A 22112-nucleotide genomic window follows, 5' to 3' on the forward strand; every position below is an offset into this window, starting at 1 on the left:
AACCTAGCACCCTATTTGAATTAGTGGGAAGGTTAAATTTGAAAGCGAATGTTAAAACAGCAGCACCTTATTTGTCTGTAATTCCATTTTTAACTTTTAATTCTGAATGTGTCATTACAAGTAATTGTTCCTCAGAGATATTCTGTCTTTTTGTCTTACTTTTATCCCAAAAGAAATTTTATTTCCTTCTGTTATTTCTGTTAGTCATTCACCATAATGCTCATTTCTTCACCTAGGTCACAGGTTTTCACTCAAATAGATTTTATTTATTTCTTCATCTCATTCAAATCATTCCCTTTGATACTAATTTTCCACATTTACTTTTTCACTAAAAGAAACATGCAAAAAAAATATTGCCTACATTACCATTATAGCGTAAAGGGTTATCAATTCAGAATAATTAAAGTATTGTTAAAATAAGGAAAGGTAAGCTTTTTTTGTATTGTTTCCAACCTAAGTAATTACTCTGGATTTGTTCAGATTAAATGTATATAGTTATATGAAACCATGGTTAGATCACATTTAGAGTGCTGCATTTAGTTGTCGGCACTGCACCTCAAGAAGGATATATTGAAGTTGGAGGGATGTAGAGCAGATTCATCAGAATGATGTAGTGGCTAAAAGTGTTGTTATGAGGGTAGGCTGCACAAACTAGGCTTGTATTCCCTTGAGTATAGACGATTAATGGATGATCCAAATGAGGTACTTACGGTGATTAAAGGAATTGATATAGTTGATAGAGAGAAACTACTCTCTCTGGTGGGTGAGTCTAGAACAGGGAGCACAGACCAGAGGTTTCTGTTCAGAATGCGGGGGGTGGGGGTGGGGGACACCCGCATGCCGATGCGTGAAATGACGCACGGTGATGTTGGGCGTGCTGTGGGAGCCATTTGCAAATTAAGGTTTCCAGATGAAAGTTGCCAAAGTTCAAATTTCCCACATTGTGGAGGACAATGGGTGGCCTGGAACTTGGGATAGGGTAGTCCGGTGACATGTTTTTAAAATCAGTGATTTTTTATATAATGTGTTAGCATGCTGCTGCCAGGTTCAGCCTCTTCAGTGGCACCCTTCATCTACTCAAATAAGCTTATAGCTGACACTGTCCCCGCCATTATTGAGCTGGTCTCATTCCTAACAGCTGCTGAACTTCAGCCACCTCACTGAAAATTGGAGAACTTACCAGAGATGGGCTCTTAATGAGCTTACAACAATCTAAATTGCCTTGTTAACAGAAGAAGGTGGGTCCTGATACATGTGCCCTGCCCTCTGGAAAATGGCGGAAATGGAGCTGGGATTTCCAGCAAGACACTCGGCAGCCATTTTGTTTGCTGCCCACCAAATTCCGGCCTAGGTGCCAATTAACATTTCAAAACTGAAATTGATAGACTTTTTTTATGTAAGATTATTAAGAAGTATGAAACCAAGGTGAGTAAATGGATCTAAGGTACAAATTAGCCTAAAAGCACCGTGGGTGTACCTACACTACTAGAACTGCGGTGGTTCAAGAAGGCAGCTCACCACCACCCTCTCAAAGGCAATTAGGGATGAACAATAAAAATGCTGGCCTGACCAGCAACACCCATGTCTTGTGAAAGAACAAAAAAACCTATGATCTAATTGTATGGCAGAACAGGTTTGAGGGCTGAATGGCCTACTACTATTTCTATGTTTTTATGCTGTATCCATTCAAAGTTAATAGGGGACAACCAGCAAGGGATTCTTAAAGGAAAATTGTGTCCGACTAACCTGATTGAAATCTTTGATGAAGTAGCTGAGAGGATTGATGAAGCTAGTGCAGTAGGTGTATATATGCAACTTTAAAAATTGATAAAGTACCACACAACAGTCTAACTCAGAAATTGAAGGACATGGATTGAAGGAGATGGTGCTAACATGGGTATCTAATTGGCTAAGGAATATTTGATATTAGGACCATTCCTTTTCTTGTTATCTCTTACCTCGAACTGGGTATAGGGAATATAATTCTGAACTTTGTGGATGATACAAAACTTTGCAATGTAGCAAATAGTGAGGAAGTTATTTTCAGACTTCAGGAGGACCTAGACTGGTAAAATGGGCAGACACATGACAGATACAATTCAATGCAGATCAGTGAAGTGAAGTTTAGGATGAACACCATGGAGAGGCAATGTAATCTAAAAGCAAACTATTTTAGGAGTGTTAGGAATTCTAGATGATGCTCGACTGCTTCAGTTTGATCTTAATCTCACGACGGACAAGTGATGTTTGGATAAATGCAGTGTTATGTATGGGGGCAGGACATATGCTCAACATTCACACATCTACAGGAAAAGCATTAAAAAGAGATCTGTTCCTTCTAATGTATAGATCACTAAAGGAGTAATGTCACAAAGCAATAGCAAGAGTCAACAGGCTATTAGGGTGTATTACAGGCCATTTAATTATAAGACGAGGCATATTATTTAGCACAAGATTCTGGTCAGACCTTACTTTGATTATTGCGCTCCTTTGGTCTTCAAACGTGGGTGATATTACGGCTTTGCAAATCGTGCAGAGGAGGGACTCTAGAGTAATTCCCAGCTTAAAGCATCTTATCAAGATAGGCTAAAGGAATCAGGACTGTACAGTTATAAATTCAGTTATATGGGGAGAAGCATAGACTCTATGGTGAACTAACTGAGGTTTATCAGGAATTGATTTTGTTCCATTTGACAGTTTGTTCTCATAAAATAGGTCACAATTTTTAGTTATGTAAGGTCAGACCCAGATTTGATGCCAAGGTGGTACCTTTTCCAGAGATTAGTGGACCTCTGGATCAGGCTGTCATCTCATGGTGGATACTGATTCACTGAATTCCTTTAGACATGTGCTGGACTGGATTCTGATCGAGGCAGACATCATATCTTACAGGAAGTAGGTGCTTCAGGAAATTCAGGGACAGAGTGATCTCTTGGATTAACTTTGATAGCCTAGATGGATTGGAGAAGAATTTCCCAGATTCCTTTCTCCTAAATCAGCCTGGATTTTTATCTGTTTCTTCACATCTCCCAGATGATCACATGGTTTGGAGAGGGGTGAAGAGTATGTATGTTGTGGTTTACAAGGTACCACAATTTTGTGGGACAGGCTGAATGGACCAGAAGTTATTTACCTGTCTATCTTAATTTTTCATGTTTGTATTTTGAAGGATGCATATTCACAATTCTTCGAAGAAAGTGAGGCAAGATGATAAGGTAGTTAATAAATTGTATGTGAAACCTGGTTTGTAAATAGAGGCGCTGAATACCAAAACAAAGAAGTCGTGCTAAACCTTTACAAATCATCGGTCAGGCCCCAGCTGGAGTATTGTGTGCAATTCTAGGTATCACACTTTAGAAAGTATGCCAAGGCCCCTGAGAAAGTACAGAAGTGGTTTGCCGGGATGTTACCAGGGATGAGGAATTCAGTTATATGGGGAGATTGGAGAAGCTGGGATTCTTCTTCTTAGAGCAGTGAAAGGAGACTGAATATAGAGGGATGTGGGATAAAAACAGCAACTACAAACAAGTCAGCCTAACATCAGTGGTGGGGAAACATAGAGACAATAATCCAGGACAAAATTAATCAGTATCTGGATAAGTACTGGTTAACAAATTTAAGTCAACACAAAAAGCAAGTTATATTTGACTGATGAGATCAAGTTCTCTGATGAAGTAACAGGTGGATTGATGAGGGTAGTATGGGTGTTGTTTTGCTTTTGGACATTCAAAAGGAGTTTGACGAAGTAACACACAACTTGCTGGCAAAACTAAACATGTGATTAAAGGAACAGGGGGCAAATGGGTACAAAATTGACTAAGAGATAGAAAGCAGAGAGTATTATTGAGCAATTAATTTCCAGACTGGAGCAAAGAATACAATGGTCTTCCCTAGGTAAGGTATTCCAGTGATCTTTTTGATATATGTTAACACCTAGATTTAGGAATATGAGGCATATTTTCAAAGGTTCCAGATGATATGAAACTCAGAAACTTAGTGAACAATGAGAAGAATGGAAAGAGATTTCAGAAGGATGACTGGTGAATTGAGCAGACAAATGGCAGATGAAATTTAACATAGGAGTAAGAGGTGATACATTTTAGTAGGAAGAATGAGGAGAGGCAATATGAACTAAATACGAAACCAAAGTACTGCAGCAAGAAATAAATACAGAAAAGCTGGAAATACTAGCTGACAGCATCTGTGGAGAGAGAAACTGTGTTACTGTTTCAGATCTGTGAACTATGTAGTACACTTTTAAAGAGAGTGTGGGAACAGAAGGACCTGCAGACATACGTACATAAATCTTTGAAGGTGACAGAACAAGTTGAGGAGGCTGTTTAAAAAATCATAGGGTTGATTCCTGAAAGGCTGTGGAGACAAATGGAAGCAGGAGGGCTCGCAATTTCCTGCTGCTGGCAGATTGCCAATACTTTTCCACCTTTGGCCTGTTTTTGAACATGCTGGATAGGGGGTTGCAGGGGGTAGCGAGGTTGTCAGCTACCAGCCCACAAGTGGCAGGAGGCAAAAGGCCACTCTGGAAACTGGAATTTTCCTATTAGCCCTCCAGCCTTGGGAGCCCGCCATCGTGCTTAATTGGATGGGCTTCCTGGAGGTGGTCACTTAATTGACCGTCTCTTCCAAATTCGTTTCCATGGTCCTGCCACCAGCTGTTTCTGAGCTTCTGACTTAGAATTCAGCCAGGTGTTTTGATCGGGACCCTGGAATGAAAACCCAGTCCTAAGTCTTTACTTAACTTTATTGATAGAGGAATGAAGCAAGGGAGTTATCCTAAACTTTTCCAAAACATTGGTTAGGTCTCAGCTAGAGCATTGTGTTCAGTTCTGAGCACCACATCTTCACAAGGATGACAGATTTGGAAATGGTGCAGAACAGACTCACTGGAGGGTTCAGGCTTCAGTCACAAGGAAAATTGGAGGAGCTGAAATTGTCTCCTTAGAGCAGAGAAGTTTAGGAGGAGATTTGATAGAGGTTCAAAATCATGAACAATTTTGATAGAATAAATAAGGAGAAACTGTTTCCAGTAGAAGAGGCGTTGGTAATCAGAGGGCACAGATTTAAGGTGATTATCAAAACATGGGAAACCTTTTTTATTGTACAGTGAGTTGTGATCTGAATGCAGTGCCTGAAAGAGTGGCAATAGCTTCCACAGGAAATTTCAAAAGGCAATTGGACATGTACCTGAGGAGGCCTAAGTTTCAAATTGGTGGAGAAGAAGCTGAGGTGTGGGACTAGTTCTTTCAAAGATTTGACACAGGCGTGATGGGCTGAATGGCTCCCTTTGTGCTATAATATTCTACGATTCTATGACTCTATCAAGGCCATGTTATGAAGTGTGAGTTTGGCTAAAGTTACTTGAGGACACCTTCAATAGATCATCTTTAAAACAGCTGATATTACTACATTTACCACTCATCCTAGTCCTACAAAACAAGAGCATTATAGTTTCATAATTAGAAACTATGATCGGAATCTTGTTGAGGCATCTGGGGTTGTGCTTGCAGGCTGGAGAGCCTGTTTTTCAGGAAAGCCTGTTGAACCACATGCCAATCAGGCCAATGGTGAAGCCTTCCTCTGAAATCAAGACTCCAGGGCTGAAAGTCTCGCCTCTTGAGAGCTGCCAGCCAATCAGAGGCTGGTAGCTGTTGTGGTCAGCAGGACCACTGGGGAAGCCATGGCTGCTGCAGGAAAAACACCTACTGGAGTCCCAAGATCACAGAGTGAGCCAGGCCACAGGTAACTAATAAGAGGTGGGTGGTTTTGGTGGGTGGGGGTCACAGGGATAGGGTTGTAGGGGATCAGCAGGAAGGGCAGGGAGTGGCTCTTAGTGTGTCCCCCTCTTCTCAATGTCCAGGTCTTTAATCAGGCACTGAGTGCCTTTGATTGAGGGACCTCCACTCTGCAGCGGTGACAAGCTGGCTGCAGTTTTATGCCACAAGACGACAGGCCCATCTGCAACTAGGTTAATACCAGAGGTCGGGCGGGGGGGATAAGGCTCATGAGTGGTCATTAATTGGCCATTTAAGGGCCGCAAGTGCCAGTGGGGTGGGAAGGTTGGCCATGGGCCATCCTGCCCAGAACTTAATTCTGGTGCAGTCGGAAAGGCGGTGAGATTCCGATATGCCACCAACTCACCTAAAATGCCCTTCCTTCCTCCAAGCTCGCCAGTAATGAGAGCAAAAGATTCTGGCCTATATCAGAGCCTGTGTTCCAATCTTATAAGCTGCCTTCCTTCCCCTGTCCCCATCCATTCATGCTGTTGTTCTCACTCCTGAAGGTCTCAAATAGCACTGTGAATACCATCAAGTGCCTTTTGTTGCTCGACCTCAAGAAGGGCCATTTTGGTCTTCTTCTGAAAGACATGACTGTGACTGGTGCAACTTACTCTACGAAAGGAAATACAGATTGTAATGGTCTGTCAGAACTCTAGAATTATGGCTAATAAGAATATAAGAAAGTACAGATTGAGAGAAGTCTACAATATGATGGAAGCAATTGTTAGCTAGTAAATCTGTGAACTGACAGTGGGATTTATTCAATAAGATATTTGTGAATTTTTTATAAAACTGTATATATGGGTTGATATAACTTTGGTCTAACAGTATTTAGCAACCGTAATTAAATAAAAGGAGAGGTCCTAGGCAAGTGTTAAGAATATTCACAAGGTTGTGAATTGGGATACTCATAGGAAGAAATTAAAGACCAAAAAGGTATGAGGCCAATAGGGAGAATGAATGAAATTTCACATAACGGTATTAGGAAAGAGTTTCTAATATTTAATATATACATCAGTAAATAGAGTGGCATGGAGAGGGAGAGACCATCGTTAAGATATCTGATGGAATGGCCTCCCTGTTTTTTACAGCCAGAATGCACCTTCCCTTTAAGAGGTGATGACTGCCTTTAAGTGATGTCGTTAGAGACTGAGGCCTAAATTTCCTGGTCCTGCCCCCACAGGAATTATCACAGGAGGGACAGAAAATTTAATAAACCAGCAAAATCCCACCCTTACCTGACCCCTCAAAAGCAGGCTGAATGCAACCAGTGAGTAGTATGGGTTGTGATAATAATGGTTACCCATGATAATGAGCAGGCTGCAGAAATATTAAATGTTCACTGGCAATGTTAACAGGTATGCCCTGTGTTCCTATATTTGGGCATGGTTGAACATATAGGCATATATATTATCTGTTATTTACCAGTTACCACATGATGTATTCAGAAACAGTCACTCTTACATCAATGAAATGACCTGTGCTTTCATTGTTCCCTTTGCATTAGCCATTTTATGCCTTTGGCCTGATGAATTTCCCAATGATTTGCATATTGCAATTTTCTGAAGCAGCCCTCATTGTCAGACTAGCTCTCTGTTAACTGGTTCATCTTGACTGGTTGCCCATTTGTAGTTTCCTGTTAATTTTTCTCCTAATTTCTCTGCATTTTTGTAGCTGTTATTCTATTTAAAATGTCTAAGATACATATCTGTTTTACCATAACTAAAACAAAACAGTAGGATGCATATGACCTTATTAAATGCTATGTCGTTAGCTTAATCAGTACCTATGATTTCTGTAGTAATTTTATTTGATTTAACTTTTCAACTGCATAATTCACTAAGGCAGTACATGTCTCAAAATATTTTTAATGAAGACTTGTATTTATATAGCATCTTACATGACCACAGGGTGTCCCAAAGAGTTTTTCAGCCAATGAAGTACTTCTGGGATATAGTCATTATTGTAATGTGGGAAACACCAATTTTGTGCACAACAAACTCCCCCAAAAGCCAATGTGATGTTGACCAGATAAATCTGTTCTTGTGATGTTGACTGAGGAATAAAACTTGGCCAGAATACTGGGCATAGCTCCTCAGTCCTTCTTCAAAATAGTGCCATAGGATCTTTTGTGTCCACCCAAGAGGGCAGTTGATGGGGCCTCAATTTAAACATCTCACCCGAAAGACAAATGGAGCAGTTAAAGTCACATTGTAATTAGCTAGAACTTAGCTGAATTATAAGTAGCCAATGACTTTAATTAGAAGTACATAGAAGACTTTTGGAGCTCCTTTTGATTTATTTCAACTTGTTTATCTTATTAATTTTACAGCAACTGTCAGTATTTGGAATTCAGCAAGTCGATTGAATAGGAGAAAAGCGCAGTCTCTTCGTCACCATTTATCTGACAACAATGTTCATATGAAATTTCATCCCCGTCCTATTCTTTTTCCTGAGAAAAACCCAGAGCTACGTTATTCCCATCCCTTGTCCAAGAACAACCCAGAGGTACCTCTATCCCATTCCATTCCTTTGCCTGAGAACAAAAATGCAATGGCACTTCATCCCCATTCTAGTCCTTTGCCTGAGGGCAAATCCACAGCAAATTATCCCTATCCTATTCCTTTGCCTAAGAAGAACAACCCAGATTCATCATTTCACCGTCCTTATCCGTTTCATCCTCAGAGCAAACCAATTTTTACCCAAGATTTGGCCCCAACTTTTCTTGTAGCGACTCCTCTTAACTATCCTACGAAAGGGAAAGCAATTATGCCTGAGACCCGCCCTTATCCTCATACTTATCCTCATCCTTCTCCCTTTCTGAACAAGAACAAATTACTACCTTTTAACTATCCTGAAGTGGATCCCTCTTCAGAGCAAGAGTCAGAAGTAGAACCTTCCCATTCTCCAGACAATGTGACAGAAATGGAACCTTATGCTTCTTTAGAGGATGAGCTAGAACAGGAAGGGGATTCTTCTGCACAGGATGGAACAGAAAAGGAAATGGTTCTTTTCTCAGAGAAAGGGATGCAAGAGGAACCTCCTATCACTGCAAAAAGCCCCCATCCCAGTCGAGCATCTTGTTTAGTTGGGTGGATTTATCATAAGGAACTATCTGCCTGTTACAACTTTTTCCAAGCTAAAATGACCTGGATACAAGCTGAGGTAAGAGACTGGATGTGCTTATTTCTTCAGTTATTAAAGAAAGCTCATCAGTTCTATTAAAGAAGAAAATAACAGAAAATAATGCAAATAATCAAAATATTCTCCCTCCACCTGGACCCCTCCCTCTGGATTCTTACCTGCTCTTGATCTTTTCATTGAGAACTATCAGTGTGACATCAGTCGTCTCAACATCTCTGCCCACTGTCTCCTTCTGAACTTGCTACACCCCGTTCTCTCAGGTCCAACTCTGACTTTGTCATCAAACCTGCTGACAAGGGTGGTGCTGTTGTTGTCTGGCGTACTGACCTCTACCTCGCAGAGGCTGAGAGCTAACTCACAGACACTTCCTCCTACCTGCCCCTGGACCATGAACCCACCACTAAACATCAAGCCATTGTTTCCAGGACTGTCACTGGCCTCATCTCTTCTGGAGATCTTACCTCCACAGCTTCCAACCTCATAGTCTCCCAACCTCGGATGGCCCGCTTCTACCTCCTCCCCAAAATCCACAAACAGGACTGTCCCGGCAGACCGATCGTGTCAGCCTGTTCCTGCCCCATGGAGCTCATTTCTTGCTATCTTGACTCCATTCTCTCTCCCCTTGTCCAGTCTCTTCCCACCTACATCCGCAATTCCTCTGATGCTCTACATCGTACCAACAATTTCCAGTTCCCTGGCCCCAATCGCCTCCTCTTCAACATGGATGTCCAATCCCTCTACACCTCCATCCCTCACCGGGATGGTCTGATGGCTCTCCACTTTTTCCTTGAACAGAGGCCCGAACAATCCCCATCCACCATCACTATCCTCCGTCTGGCTGAACTTGTTCTCTCAATGAACAATTTCTCCTTAAACTCCTCTCACTTCCTCCAAATAAAAGGTGTGGTTATGGGTACCCGCATGGGCCCCAGTTATGCCTGTCTTTTTATAGGGTATGTGGAACATACCTTGTTCCAGCCCTACTCAGGCCCCTTCCCAAAACTCTTTCTCTGGTACATTGATGACTGCTTCAGTGCCGCTTCATGCTCTCATCTTGACCTGGAAAAATGAATTAGTTTTGCTTCCAATCTCCACCCCTCCATCACTTTCATATGGTCCATCTCTGACACTTCCCTTCCCTTCCTTGATCTCTCTGTCTCAATTTCTGGTGATAGACTATCCACAATATTCATTACAAGCCCACTGACTCCCACAGCTACTTCGACTACAGCTCCGCACACCCCACTTCCTGTAAGGACTCCATCCCATTCTCTCAGTTCCTTTGCCTCTGTCGCATCTGTTCCGATGACACACTTTCCAAAGCAGTTCTTCTTATATGTCTTCCTTCTTCCTTAACCAAGGTTTTCCACCCACAGTGGTTGACAGGGTCCTCAACCATGTCCAACCCATCTCCCGCGCATCTGCCCTCACACCTTCCTCTCCCTCCCAGAACCATGATAGGGTCCCCCTTGTCCTCACTTATCAACCCACCAGCCTCCGCATTCGAAGGATCATCCTCCGCCATTTCCGCCAAATCCAGCATGATATCACCACCAAACACATTTTCTCTTCACCCCACCCTGTCAGCATTCTGTAGGGACCATTCCCTCTGGGACACCCTGGTCCACTCCTCCATCACCCACTACACCTCAAGCGCCTCCCCCGGCACCTTCCCATGCAACCGCAGAAGGTGCAACACCTGCCCCCCTTCCTCACCGTCCAAGGGCCCAAACACTCCTGTCAAGTGAAGCAGCATTTCACTTGCACTTCTCTCAATTTAGTCCACTGCATTCGCTGCTCCCGATGCAGTCTTCTCTACATTGGAGAGACCAAAATGCAGACTGGGTGACCACTTTGCAGATCACCTTCGGGATGTCCACAAGCATGACCCAGACCTCCCTGTCGCTTGCCATTTCAACACTCCACCCTGCTCTCATGCCCACGTGTCCGTCCTTGGCTTGCTGCAACGTTCCAATGAAGCTCAACGCAAACTGGAGGAACAGCACCTCAATTTCCCATTCGGCACTTTACAGCTTTCTGGTCTTAACATTGAGTTCAACAACTTCAGATCCTGAACTCCCTCCTCCATCCTCACCCCTTTTTGATCCCCTTTTTTCTAATAATTATTATATATATTTTTTATATATATATTTTTTTCTCACCTATTTCTACTATTTTTAAAATTTATTTCCATTTATTGCTTTATCTCCAACTTTTAGCCTATTTCGATCCCTTCCCCTTACCCCACTCCCACTAGGGCCATTTGTCACTTGCTCATCCTGCTTTCCACCCTTAATGTCACCATTAGCACTTCCTTTAGCTAATATCACCACCGAAAACACCCCTTTGACCTTCTGATTATGACACCTTTTGCAATCTCTCCTTTGCCTCCACCTATCACTGGCCCTCTATCCAGCTCCACCTGTCCTACCCCCCTTAAATAGCTTATATTTCACCACATTTCTATTTCTCCTTAATTCTGATGAAGAATCATATGGACTCGAAACATTAACTGTGTCTTCCTCTCCATAGATGCTGTCAGACCTGCTGAGTTTATCCAGCAATTTTTGTTTTTGTTTCAGATTTCCAGCATCTGCAGCATTTTGATTTTATTTTATTATAGAAAATAATTCTTTGTTGGTTTGTGGTTGTATGTTCAGATTATACTCTATCACAGATTCAATATTATATGCATGTTGTGCTGTATTTTAGAAATATGGGGGTTACATGCAGAGTCTGACTGGTTCTTGAAAACCCTACAGCAAGTAATTGGTACTATTAATATAGGATTACTGGATTTCTATGGTAGGGCTTCATGTTATGGCAGAACGGCTATAATAAGGAAGTAGGTGATTATGCTGTTAAGTATGTAACTAAATAATCCAAGTTCCCAGGTTCAATCCCCTTTTTGGATTGGATTGCTGACTGCAGGGCCATTACTTTTTGTTGGAGGGAAGGAAATGAAGGACCACATGAAAATTACTAAAGAACGATCAATTGAATAAAAATATTAGAGTAAGATGTAAGAGAAATCACATTACTGCACACATTGGCACTTTCAGGAGAGGAGGATAGAAGACAGAGCGAGTTTTGACAAAGACCAGTTGAGAAAATCAAAGGTTGGATAAAGTTTTTACATTGTTCAAATTTCATTCATTGGGTTGGAGAGCAACTTGAACCCTTGAATGAGATTGCTGTCCAGTAAGAACTCCCAGGATTCATTTAATCTATAAATATATAGTGATCAATCTCCCAAGATTTTGCACATGATGGCTTAAAACTCATGCCATCTCATTTTCAGGTGTGGGATGCCTGAGACAGGCAGCACGCAAACTTTGTGCTGCCTCCTCATTTGCCTAATGGTAGTGTTCAGCTGAGTGTGCCAACCAGTCAAGGTGAACCAGTTAAGGTGAGCTAGTCTGGCAATAAGAGATGTTTCAGGAAATTCCAAATGCAAATCATTGGGAAATTGATCAGTTCACAGGCATAAAAGGGCAAATGCAAAGGGAACGATGAAAGCCCAGGTCATTTCATCAATGTAAAAGTGACTGTTTCTGAAACCATCATGTGGTTGCTGAACACTCAATGGGGGTCCAGCAGTGTGCGTAATTACACATGTTGCAGCTAGTCTGTGCCTTGGCAGCTTGCTCTCCTTAAATGGGAGATGCACCATATAGAAGGAAGCTTGCAGCCAATACTGAAATTCTCCACAAGAAGCTAAATAAATGGAGCACCATGGAAGAGAGAGCACTTTGAAGTTCACAGATGTAGTGCTTGAGGCCCTGGTGGTGGAAGTTGAAAAGAGGAGAAAACTCAAGGGCTGGAAGTTGGTGTACCCGTTTTTGGGCAAAGGGGTCATAATTTGCGACCTGTCCATTCCATGGACAGCACGTATGTTTGGTGCACCCACTTTATTTCCATGGTTGTAGTGTGTCCTTGAATGGAGCCTGCGCTGCACTCCTCTTCTGGAGCACTGCAATCTGCAAAAATTAAAATTGCCTGGATTCTCATAGGGAGTACTTGAGCACTGGTCTAAAAGGATAGCTGAGGTTAGCAGCTAAACATCAGAGCAATTCTCCAGACGCTAGGCACTTGACAGCAATTCTGCAAAATATATGTTTATTATTCATTTTGTCTTTATTGAAAATGACTGGGAAGCTGTAATCACCTTAAAAAGTGATGGAATTGAACGTAATCAATGGAAAAAAATCACAAACTATTTTATTTTAATTTCAAGATGTCTTGCCAAATGTATGCATCTGGTGCTCATCTTGCCTCCATACACGGGGAAGGATACAATCAGTTCATTCAGGGTTTGATAAAACAGAAGAATCCAATACAATCCAGCACTTGGATTGGTCTGAGTGATTGTCACAAGGTAAAGCTGACTGAATGATTGTAACCTGGACATTTACTGTTACAGCAATATTTACATATTAACCAAATGTCTTAATGGGTGGAATTTTATGACAGCAGGATTTTACAGTCCCGCCAAAGTCAATAGACTTTTGAATGGCTCAACGTATTTTACAGCCCTGCCCCTGCCATGATGGAGCCGTAAAATTCCACCCAATGTTTCTGAGAATGTCACCATAATCTAGAGCCGTGGTAAAATCTGCCTTTTTTTATGACTGTTCATTTACTGCCAATGAGCAATTGAATTAGTAATATTAACCCCCACTGTCCTTCTCAATAAACCTACCCGATGTTATCCAACTCATTGGAACTGCCCCTTCTTGATTCGACTTGCACCTATTTGAACATAGTTGTAGAATTTTTAACATCCAACCCAGTTGCATCTAGAGATCCCAAGCCCCTCTCTTCCTATTCTACATGCCACCCTTAGTGAACCTTTCAAATAAACATTGGCAATACCCAGTTCTATTTTTTCTACTAGATCTCTGCACCTCTGCACTGATTCAGTGATGTTAGACTGCTGGTGCCAGTCCTGGTTGAGTCCCAGTTCCTACCAGCAAAGAATTAAAAAGATCAAGGGTGGAATTTTCTGCTCCCATCAGTGACGGGAATCATGGCAGGCGTGGGACTAAATTTGGCGTGATTCCCGACAGCAGAAAATCAGTTTGGAATTTTGTTCTCCCGAAGTTGTTGGTTGGTTAAAAGCGAGCCGACTTTTCCGCTGGTCTATGTTGGGAGCCACATTCGCATTCGTTTGCATCTGATGAATTCTCCATTTTAAAAACCCAAATCACCGGAACCACTTTCTCCCTCCAAATTAAGTGCCCTGCCAGCAGGTAATTAGAACAGTCTGTTTCACAACTGTATTTAAGTGGTGTGCACCTCGCAAACTTCAGTTCATCAACAACTTTGAAGTATGTAGATGCTGTTTTCACCTACCTTCAACAGTGGTGCTGTGACTTATCGGTGCTTCTTTGAATCTGTGCCAAGGCTGGTGCTCATGAGGCAAGACCAAAGGAAAGGGCGGAAGACAGACACATGACTTGAGGGAGGGGGTTGTTAAAGGGACAGAGGGGAGGGTGGGGGGTGTTAAAGGAACGGAGGGGAGTAATGAAAGGCAGTCCTGGGCAAGAGTTATAAGACTGTCGGTCTGAGGAAGAAGAGACTGTCCTAGGTCTGAAGCCACACTGTCAGAAGAAGATTGAAGATACTGTCCTTGGGCAAGAGTTTCAAGACTGTCAGAGGAGGAAGAGACTGTCTTGGGGCAGTATGGGCCATGTTAGAGGGCAATGCACAGCATGCATGTCTTGGTCCTGGACCAAGGAGGGGGAAGGCCTCTCTGGGCAGTGACAGTCATGCACAGCATGGCCTGCAGGGCATGGTCAGTCACTTAAAGATTTTTATCTTGGGGGTTAGAGGCTTGGTACTGTGTGAGGGAGATGTCCCAGTCACCGTCAGGGGAGGCCTCTGCATTCTATAGGTGGGGAGCTGTAAGTCATGGATGGGGTACTGTATGGTCCCATGGGGGGTGTTCCAGAAATTCAGGGTGCATGTAACCTTGAGAAGGGGAGGGGTCAGGCCCACAAAGGGCTTGGGGGCATCAACAAGGTTTGGGTGGAGGATAGGTAACGGAGAGGCTGGAGAGTGATAGGAGGTAGGGGAATTTGCATGCGGTGAGGATGGGACAAACTTGATGGGTGATGGGAAGAGATTGGAAGATGGTTTCTCATAAGAAGTGCAGCAGCACCATTTCCAATATTACCTTGGAATGAAAAATAAGAGCATGTGGGAGGAGTCGACAACTACAGTTTTGGGCTGATTGAAGGGGAGTACCCTAATAACTCTGCTAAAGTCATGGAGATCAAGGCTCAGCTAAGTACTGTTTTAGTGGGTCCATTGCCCATTGAAGGAGTATTGCTCCTTTACAAATGGTGCACATTCATGTGAGAATCCATTGTTTTAGAGCTAAGTTTGAGTTGATCTGATTGGCCATGTGTTCTTGATAGAGGCATGTAAAAAGGTAAGGAGGATGAAACAATCAAGGGCCATGGCTGCTGGACAGAAGCTGCATGTGCACCACAAGCCTCAATATTCTCATGTTAACAGTCATGGCTTACAGGGCACAAAATTTACAGTCATGTCATTAGTACAAGACTAGGCTAGTGACTAGGCTAATAGAGGCAAGCTGACATTAGCCTGACATGGGTGCCCCCACCCTGATCCAAACCCTCTTTGTAAATGCACAGTCATGTCAGCGAGGGATGCTCAGCCACCTGTGAACCTTTAGGATGTGCTTGTACTGCAAAGCATAGCCTGGAGACTGAGGCCAGACCAAGGTCTTCATACTGGCTTTCTGGCTTGTAGATGGAGGGAGCACATTCAAGGGGAAGGTACAATGATGTCTCTAATATACTGGTCAACAGACACAAGGAGGAGTGGAGAGTGCAGGCTGCAAGGCAACGCTGCCTCCTTGATAGCTTGGATGTGACTGAGGAGAAGGCCTGTCATCATTTGGCACAGCACAGGAAACACAGTCACCCTGAGGTCCAAGAGTCAGCGGAGCCCTAGAAAGATCCAGATGCTGATGAGCAGGGACCAAATACATGGAAATGTTTGGCTTGATCAAAAGTCTACAGAAGACTCAGCTCATACATAGAGATGACCAAAAGATAGTGCCACCGATGCCTTCACTTATCTGGGGATATGGTGGCTCACATTTTACACATTCTCCCTGAGGATCTCGCTATGCACGAACTTGGTGGCCATCCAATGTCAGTAGCTCTCAAGGTTGCCACCATACTCAACGTTTTGGCCAATGGATCCTTCCACCGGGGGGGTATGCGGAATCTCATAATTGGCGACATATAAATGCACAAGGGAGGTGACCGACGCCTTTTTCAAAAAAATTCACCATTACATGAAGTTCAACATGGATGAAGCTCGCAGGGTTGCCAGAGCTGTGGGAGTTGCTGTGATCTCAGGCTTCCCGCCAATGCAGAGCACCATCGACTGCACTGATACGGCCTTGAGAACTCCCTGGCAGCAGCCAATGTGATTCATGAACAGAAAAAGATTTCACTCTCTAAATGTCCAGCTTATCTGTGATCACAGAAACCCTGGAAGATCTCATGACTCTTACATTTTGAGTCACTCTCAGGTGCCACAGATCTTTGAGAGCTCTCAGGGCATAGAGGGTTGGCTCCTCCTTGATAAGGGCTATTCCCTGAAGACATGTCTAATGACCCCCATTTGTCATCCACAGAATGCATCTGAGGAGTGATATAAAGTGCTGCACATTCAACCACAAGATCCTTCATAGAGCAGACTATTGGCCTCTTAAAGAAACGTTTTAGATGTTTGGAGCATTCAGGCGGGTCTCTCCAGTACTCACCACGGAGGGTGTCTCACATCATTGTTGTTTGCGGGCTCCCCAACCTTGCGCTGGTACATGTCTCCTCGAAAGAGGAGGATGTTAAGGAAGATGAATTCAAAGAGGACAAGGATTCAGATGAGCAACATGAGGATGCCATTGCATGGGCACAATGGGGGAGGTGTTCCCATGACAGCCTCATAGTGACAAGATTCCAGGAGGAATAAGGTGAAGGCATGCTGCAACGAGCACAGTTCTCCTGACATCTTGATGCAGGGCAGGCAATAGCACCTTCATTGTCATCATCAACATCTCACAGAAGGTCAACAACCTGTAAATGAAAATGGAGTAAGTATAAGTCACCTTCAACCATTACAATGGGTACATCCTTGGAAGGTGCACTGCCTCAGGGGGCATGTGGCTGATGTGTAACGGGAGAAGCACTCTTCCAGCGTTCACTGCTAAACAAGTACACAAAGTCCAGTATTTTCAATCATGGAAGGAAGAAGTCACTGTCCATGGCAGCCATCAAAAGGCTTAAATGCAACAGCTCACACTGATAACACTCATGCCAGTGTGACAGGAGCTTGGCTGGGCAGCTATGTAAGACAAAATATTCTACATTGGTTATCGCTTGTCTGTCTGAAGACAAAGCTATGTTCAGCCAGCAGCATCTCTTCAAATGCCGGTTCCCTTGCATGAATAATGTAGAGGCCGCATCTTGATACTGAGCCCCAAGATGCCCTTGGACATCAGGGCACAGTGATCTGTTATACAACAGCATGGATGCAAATCTGCAAATGTTATTAGCATTGTATTCACAAAGAAACGTTCAGCAGAACCTTTGTGTGAATTTTGACAAACACTCATTACACTGCCTTTACCTGAAGCCTCCAAAATTTACATCCTGCATTGCCTTGGCATCTGGGAGAGACGTTTCCCAGTCAGTTTTGACACTGCATTCAATGATAACTTAGTCCTGTCATCGTAACTGATGACCACTGATGAGGTGTGCTGGAGCATCTATTTGATACAATGACATTACTCCACATTGTCAATATCATAGGTGATATTTTCTATAAAGCCGAAGAGAATGATTGCATAGTGATGTAATGACATCCATATCGATTATTGTTCTATAACCTAACATAGGGATTCTGTAACGCAGCACTAAGCAACATCCTCCGAGCTAAATGGCCAACATCCTTAGGATGAGCACACAACAATGACATCACGCACTCAATCTCATCTAGCTGGCATGTCAAATGTCATCGACTGAGAATATTGCCCATCGCTCATCGACGTGCATGGGGGCAGTGGGAACTAATAAAGGAGTAATGTTCATCCTTAACATTGTTAATGAAATAATGATGCAAGAAGGCATGAATGGCCATGGTCCTCGGTGGTGATTAATACTGGAGGCAAAACATCACAGTCAAAAAGTGAAGGTCATAACAAAGGGCAGCTTTGTGAAAAGATATACTCCCAATATAGACACACAATGGCCTTCAGTGCTTACAGCAGCAGGATAATCATGAACCTAGCAGGAACAATTCACATGAGGTGACAAAATGTGATCCTCAGATGCAAGACTTACATGTACATTCTCCTACCATCGTTTTCCTCTTTGAAGTCCTTTCTTTCATGTCGTGGATGTGGAACTAAAAGCAATTGGCTGAGATGAGATTGAGTGAAACTACATGGAACTGAGGAACATGATGGGAGATCATGGAAGTCAGGGGCGTCTGGTACTCTTGATTGAATGAGGAGCATTGCACCACAATGAAAAATCTTTGAGAGACAAAAACAACATATATTACAATATATATTATGGATCCTCATCTGAGAAGGATGGGAGGCTGGGCTGAGGCACTGCTTTGAATGTTGCCCCAGCTTTGTCTTGGTATCTGGAATGTAGAGAATAATGAGTTAGTGATTGACTAGGCAGGCTCCTAGATTCTAACTCACTCACCGTCATTGTCCGCATGTGGCTAGTGTATACGCAAAGCATCCTCGCTGGCTTGTTGGGGGACTTCCACACAGGAGAGATTCCGATCCTCTGCTGTCTCCTCATTGAAGATGGTGAGGTCCCGCAAGTCCGCGGCCCCTTGTCCAGCATGGGATCTCTCCCTCTTTTTGTGGACTGTCTTGTCCTGCATATAGGCAGATGGATTGACTAAGTACTATGGATGAAAGAGCAGTTCAGAAGCATGCGTGCCTGTTGTGTGTTCTGAGCCCTCTCAGTAGGGACGAAGATGCCATTTGTACAGGGCCTTACATGAGCTGGGTTTGTTAAATGGCTGGCAGACATCCAGTGATGATGTCCCACCTGCTAATAGTGTGAGAGATCCCTGAAGAATCTAACCCTTACACTCTCATAAGGGCCTCAGGCAGTCTAAGTTTGGAGTGAGTAGAAGGTTCACTTGTCCTGGCAGAGTGGATGAGATCATCATCCTTTTCCTGCATTGCAGGGCGGTCCTTTGTCTCTTGCCATGGATGTTGACCTCCTCCCAGGGCTGGCGTGGTCACGTGGGAGGACCTCCTGTTCCCATCCCAAGGAAAGAGGACCTTCTGCCTTTCCTGGACGGCCTGGAGGAGAATCCCCATGGAGGCCTCACTGAACCATGGAGCTGATGGCTTTGAACTTTTGCCAGGCATTGTGATGAAGTTGCCAACATAACTGGGCTGCAGAGAGTAAACATGTGTTCAGGCAGTGTTTAAATATGGTGCCAGGACCTTCGACTCCATGGGGCAATGGGGGGGGTGGACGAATCACTGCCCGCCCCATTACAAGATTCGACAAGCTCCTCGTTGATGCATAATTAATGATCTGAAAAGCAGAAAATCAGGCACAAAAACCTGCCCCACCACCCAGTAGGAACCATGACGATTTTCCCACCCACCACCACTCTTAAGTCTACAAAACGGAAAATTTCACCCCAAAGCTATCTTTTTCCCTTCCCTCCAGCACAAATTCTGTAATCTTGCCATCAATTCTTCCCTGACCTCTTTTCAGGCTTACCAGGACCAAACTGAATTTCTGACTCCATATTCTTTAACAAAGCTTCTGGTCCCATTACCATTTCATCCCTCCAAACACCTTCAGCCTCAAATTTTACATTCCTCTGACTCTGGCCTCTAGTGGTCCCTTCCACTATAGTGCCTTCAGAAACCTAAAGCCCGTGGTCTGCGATTCTCTCCTCAAACTTCTGCACTTTTTTACCTTTAAGATCATTCTCAACCCCTCTTTAATCAGGACTTGTGGAACATTTCTCTCCATTACTATATAGAGGCATGTTTTTGTTGTGTTTGTAGTAGTAGTAGTTATAATGAAATGATTATAGCCCTCCAAGAGTTAAGGCTTCATGGCTGATGATGACTGTGATATAATGTGACTGATATTTTGATAGACATTGACATCATTAATGATATTATTTCTCATGAAGGAGGGTATTTATCTGTGGACTGATGGATCTCTGTTGGATTTCACAAAATGGAATGACAACCAACCTAATGATGAAGCAGAGGCAGAAAACTGTGTGAACATCAATTCTGAAGGTACATTGAGATTGTAAGCTGTGTTATGACGTATTGTACTTGCTTATGAATTCCAGAAGCATGAAAAGCTGATGTAATGAGACAATGGGATAAATTTTCAACCAGTACTGGTCACAACGTTTTGTACTCCAGGAGCACGAAGTGAATACTTAACCAGCATTACAATAAGAAGTCACCTGAACTGAACTCTGCCTTAACTGTATTGAGCTTTAAATTCAGATATATGTTGATTCTAAAAGGTTTCTCTATGATTGTGTTGTCCTGACATCTGGCAGAATCTTCTGCCATCCCCTGGGGCTGGTTTGGGGGCAGGAAGGGCATTTAATCAGCTGGGAGGGTGGTGGTTGGGGACCCTGCCACCTTCCCACCACCAATCTGAATAAGTCAGCAGCGGGTAGACCCATGGACAGCTTTCCCGCTCCACCACCAATTGAGGTGAAAAAGTGGGCAATTAATGTCCACTTAGCGGCAGCAGGCTGAGGCCTTTGGTATTGACCCAGCAGCGAGCAAGGGGCTTGCCATGCAACATGCACGGCAAGCAAATCCTGTTGTATTTGCTTGCCTGCTTCCAGGTGGGGACACTCATTCAAAGGCAGTCAGTGCCTGGTTGAGAGAGCCAGCATTGTTGGGGGGCGTTGGGGGCGGGGGTGGGGTGCCTGCTGAGATTTGCCCTACCGCTCTTGCTGCTAATTCCCCTACATCCCTCTCCCCTATGGCCCTCACCCCATGAATCCCCTCCTGCCATCGCTTACCTCTAGCCTGGGTCCTGGCCCTTGGATGGGTGTCGTTACAACACCACCTCCCCATTGGCAGGAACTGCTGGCCCTTGATTTGCCGGTAATTCTTGATAGACAGGACTTGCACCCCAGAGTCCTGATCCCTAGGAAAGGCCCAGCACTGGCCTGTCAACTGCCTGATTTCCTCATACCACTGGCAGGCCTTCCTAAAAAGAGGTGATGTGAGGTCGCAGCCAACTCAAGATTCCACCCTAGTACTAGGAATGCTTGTTCACCACTGTAATTTTGAGGGAAGTTAGATAGAAGCCTCGTTTGGAGGTTAGGGTCTAGGATTAGAATTTAGAGGGAGCAAGTTCAAGGAAATTCCCAGCCTAGATCTTAATCCAACATTCATAGTTATAAATGTGAGAATTCTTCCATATAATAGATTACAAATAAGTTCAATTAACAAGTAAAACAAAGCCCAGAATGACCCCATAGAAAAGGTGGAATGGGTTCATTATCTACTAGGCTGCAATAATGGAAATTAAAATTCACTCCTCCATTTGCCTTTACATTGTTTGCTTCCTTGCTTAGGATTTTGATTCTATAGCAGGAGTGCTGACATGTACACTGTGGATATCCAGCTTTACCTCACCACCACCACCTCTCCCAGTCTTTCCATTGTCTTGTCACCTTGCTGTTCAACACCCAGTACTGAAAAAGCAGACATTTTCTCCAACTAATATTGGGATGACAGAGGCCTCTGTTTTTCATTCCGTCACAAACTCCATTCCCTAGCTACCAACTCTACCCCTCTCTCTACCAGCCGTTTGTGGCTGAACCAGGCTTTTCAGAACCTTGGTGTCACATTTGACCTTGAGATGAGCTTTCAAGCACATATTGGCTCAGTCACTAAGGCTGTCCACTCCCAACTCCAACTTCCCTGCCTCAGCTCATCTGCTGCTAAACCCTTGTTCTTGCCTTTGTTATCTCTAGCTTGACTGTTCAAATGCACTCGTGGTTGACCTTGCATTTTCCACCTCCGTAAAACATGAGCTCATCCAAAACTCTGCTGCCTGCATCATAATCTTGCCCAAGGGCAGGGCTTTG

At 43.6% G+C, this 22112-nt stretch overlaps 1 protein-coding gene across 5 annotated transcripts in view; it reads left to right on the forward strand.

Moving 5' to 3' along the window:
- Positions 1-22112, forward strand: part of LOC121293358 — a 60366-nt gene that overhangs the window by 34669 nt on the left and 3585 nt on the right. For 4 of the 5 annotated variants that reach the window (XM_041216343.1, XM_041216346.1, XM_041216345.1 and 1 more), the window contains 3 exons: positions 8128-8960; positions 13177-13317; positions 20172-20283. In XM_041216343.1, coding sequence (XP_041072277.1) covers positions 8128-8960; positions 13177-13317; positions 20172-20283 — 1086 coding nt within the window. The remainder of the gene's footprint in view (positions 1-8127; positions 8961-13176; positions 13318-20171; positions 20284-22112) is intronic. The other variant, XM_041216347.1, reaches the window with a different exon arrangement.

Source organism: Carcharodon carcharias, chromosome 21, assembly GCF_017639515.1.
Source record: "Carcharodon carcharias isolate sCarCar2 chromosome 21, sCarCar2.pri, whole genome shotgun sequence".
NCBI lineage: Eukaryota > Metazoa > Chordata > Chondrichthyes > Lamniformes > Lamnidae > Carcharodon > Carcharodon carcharias.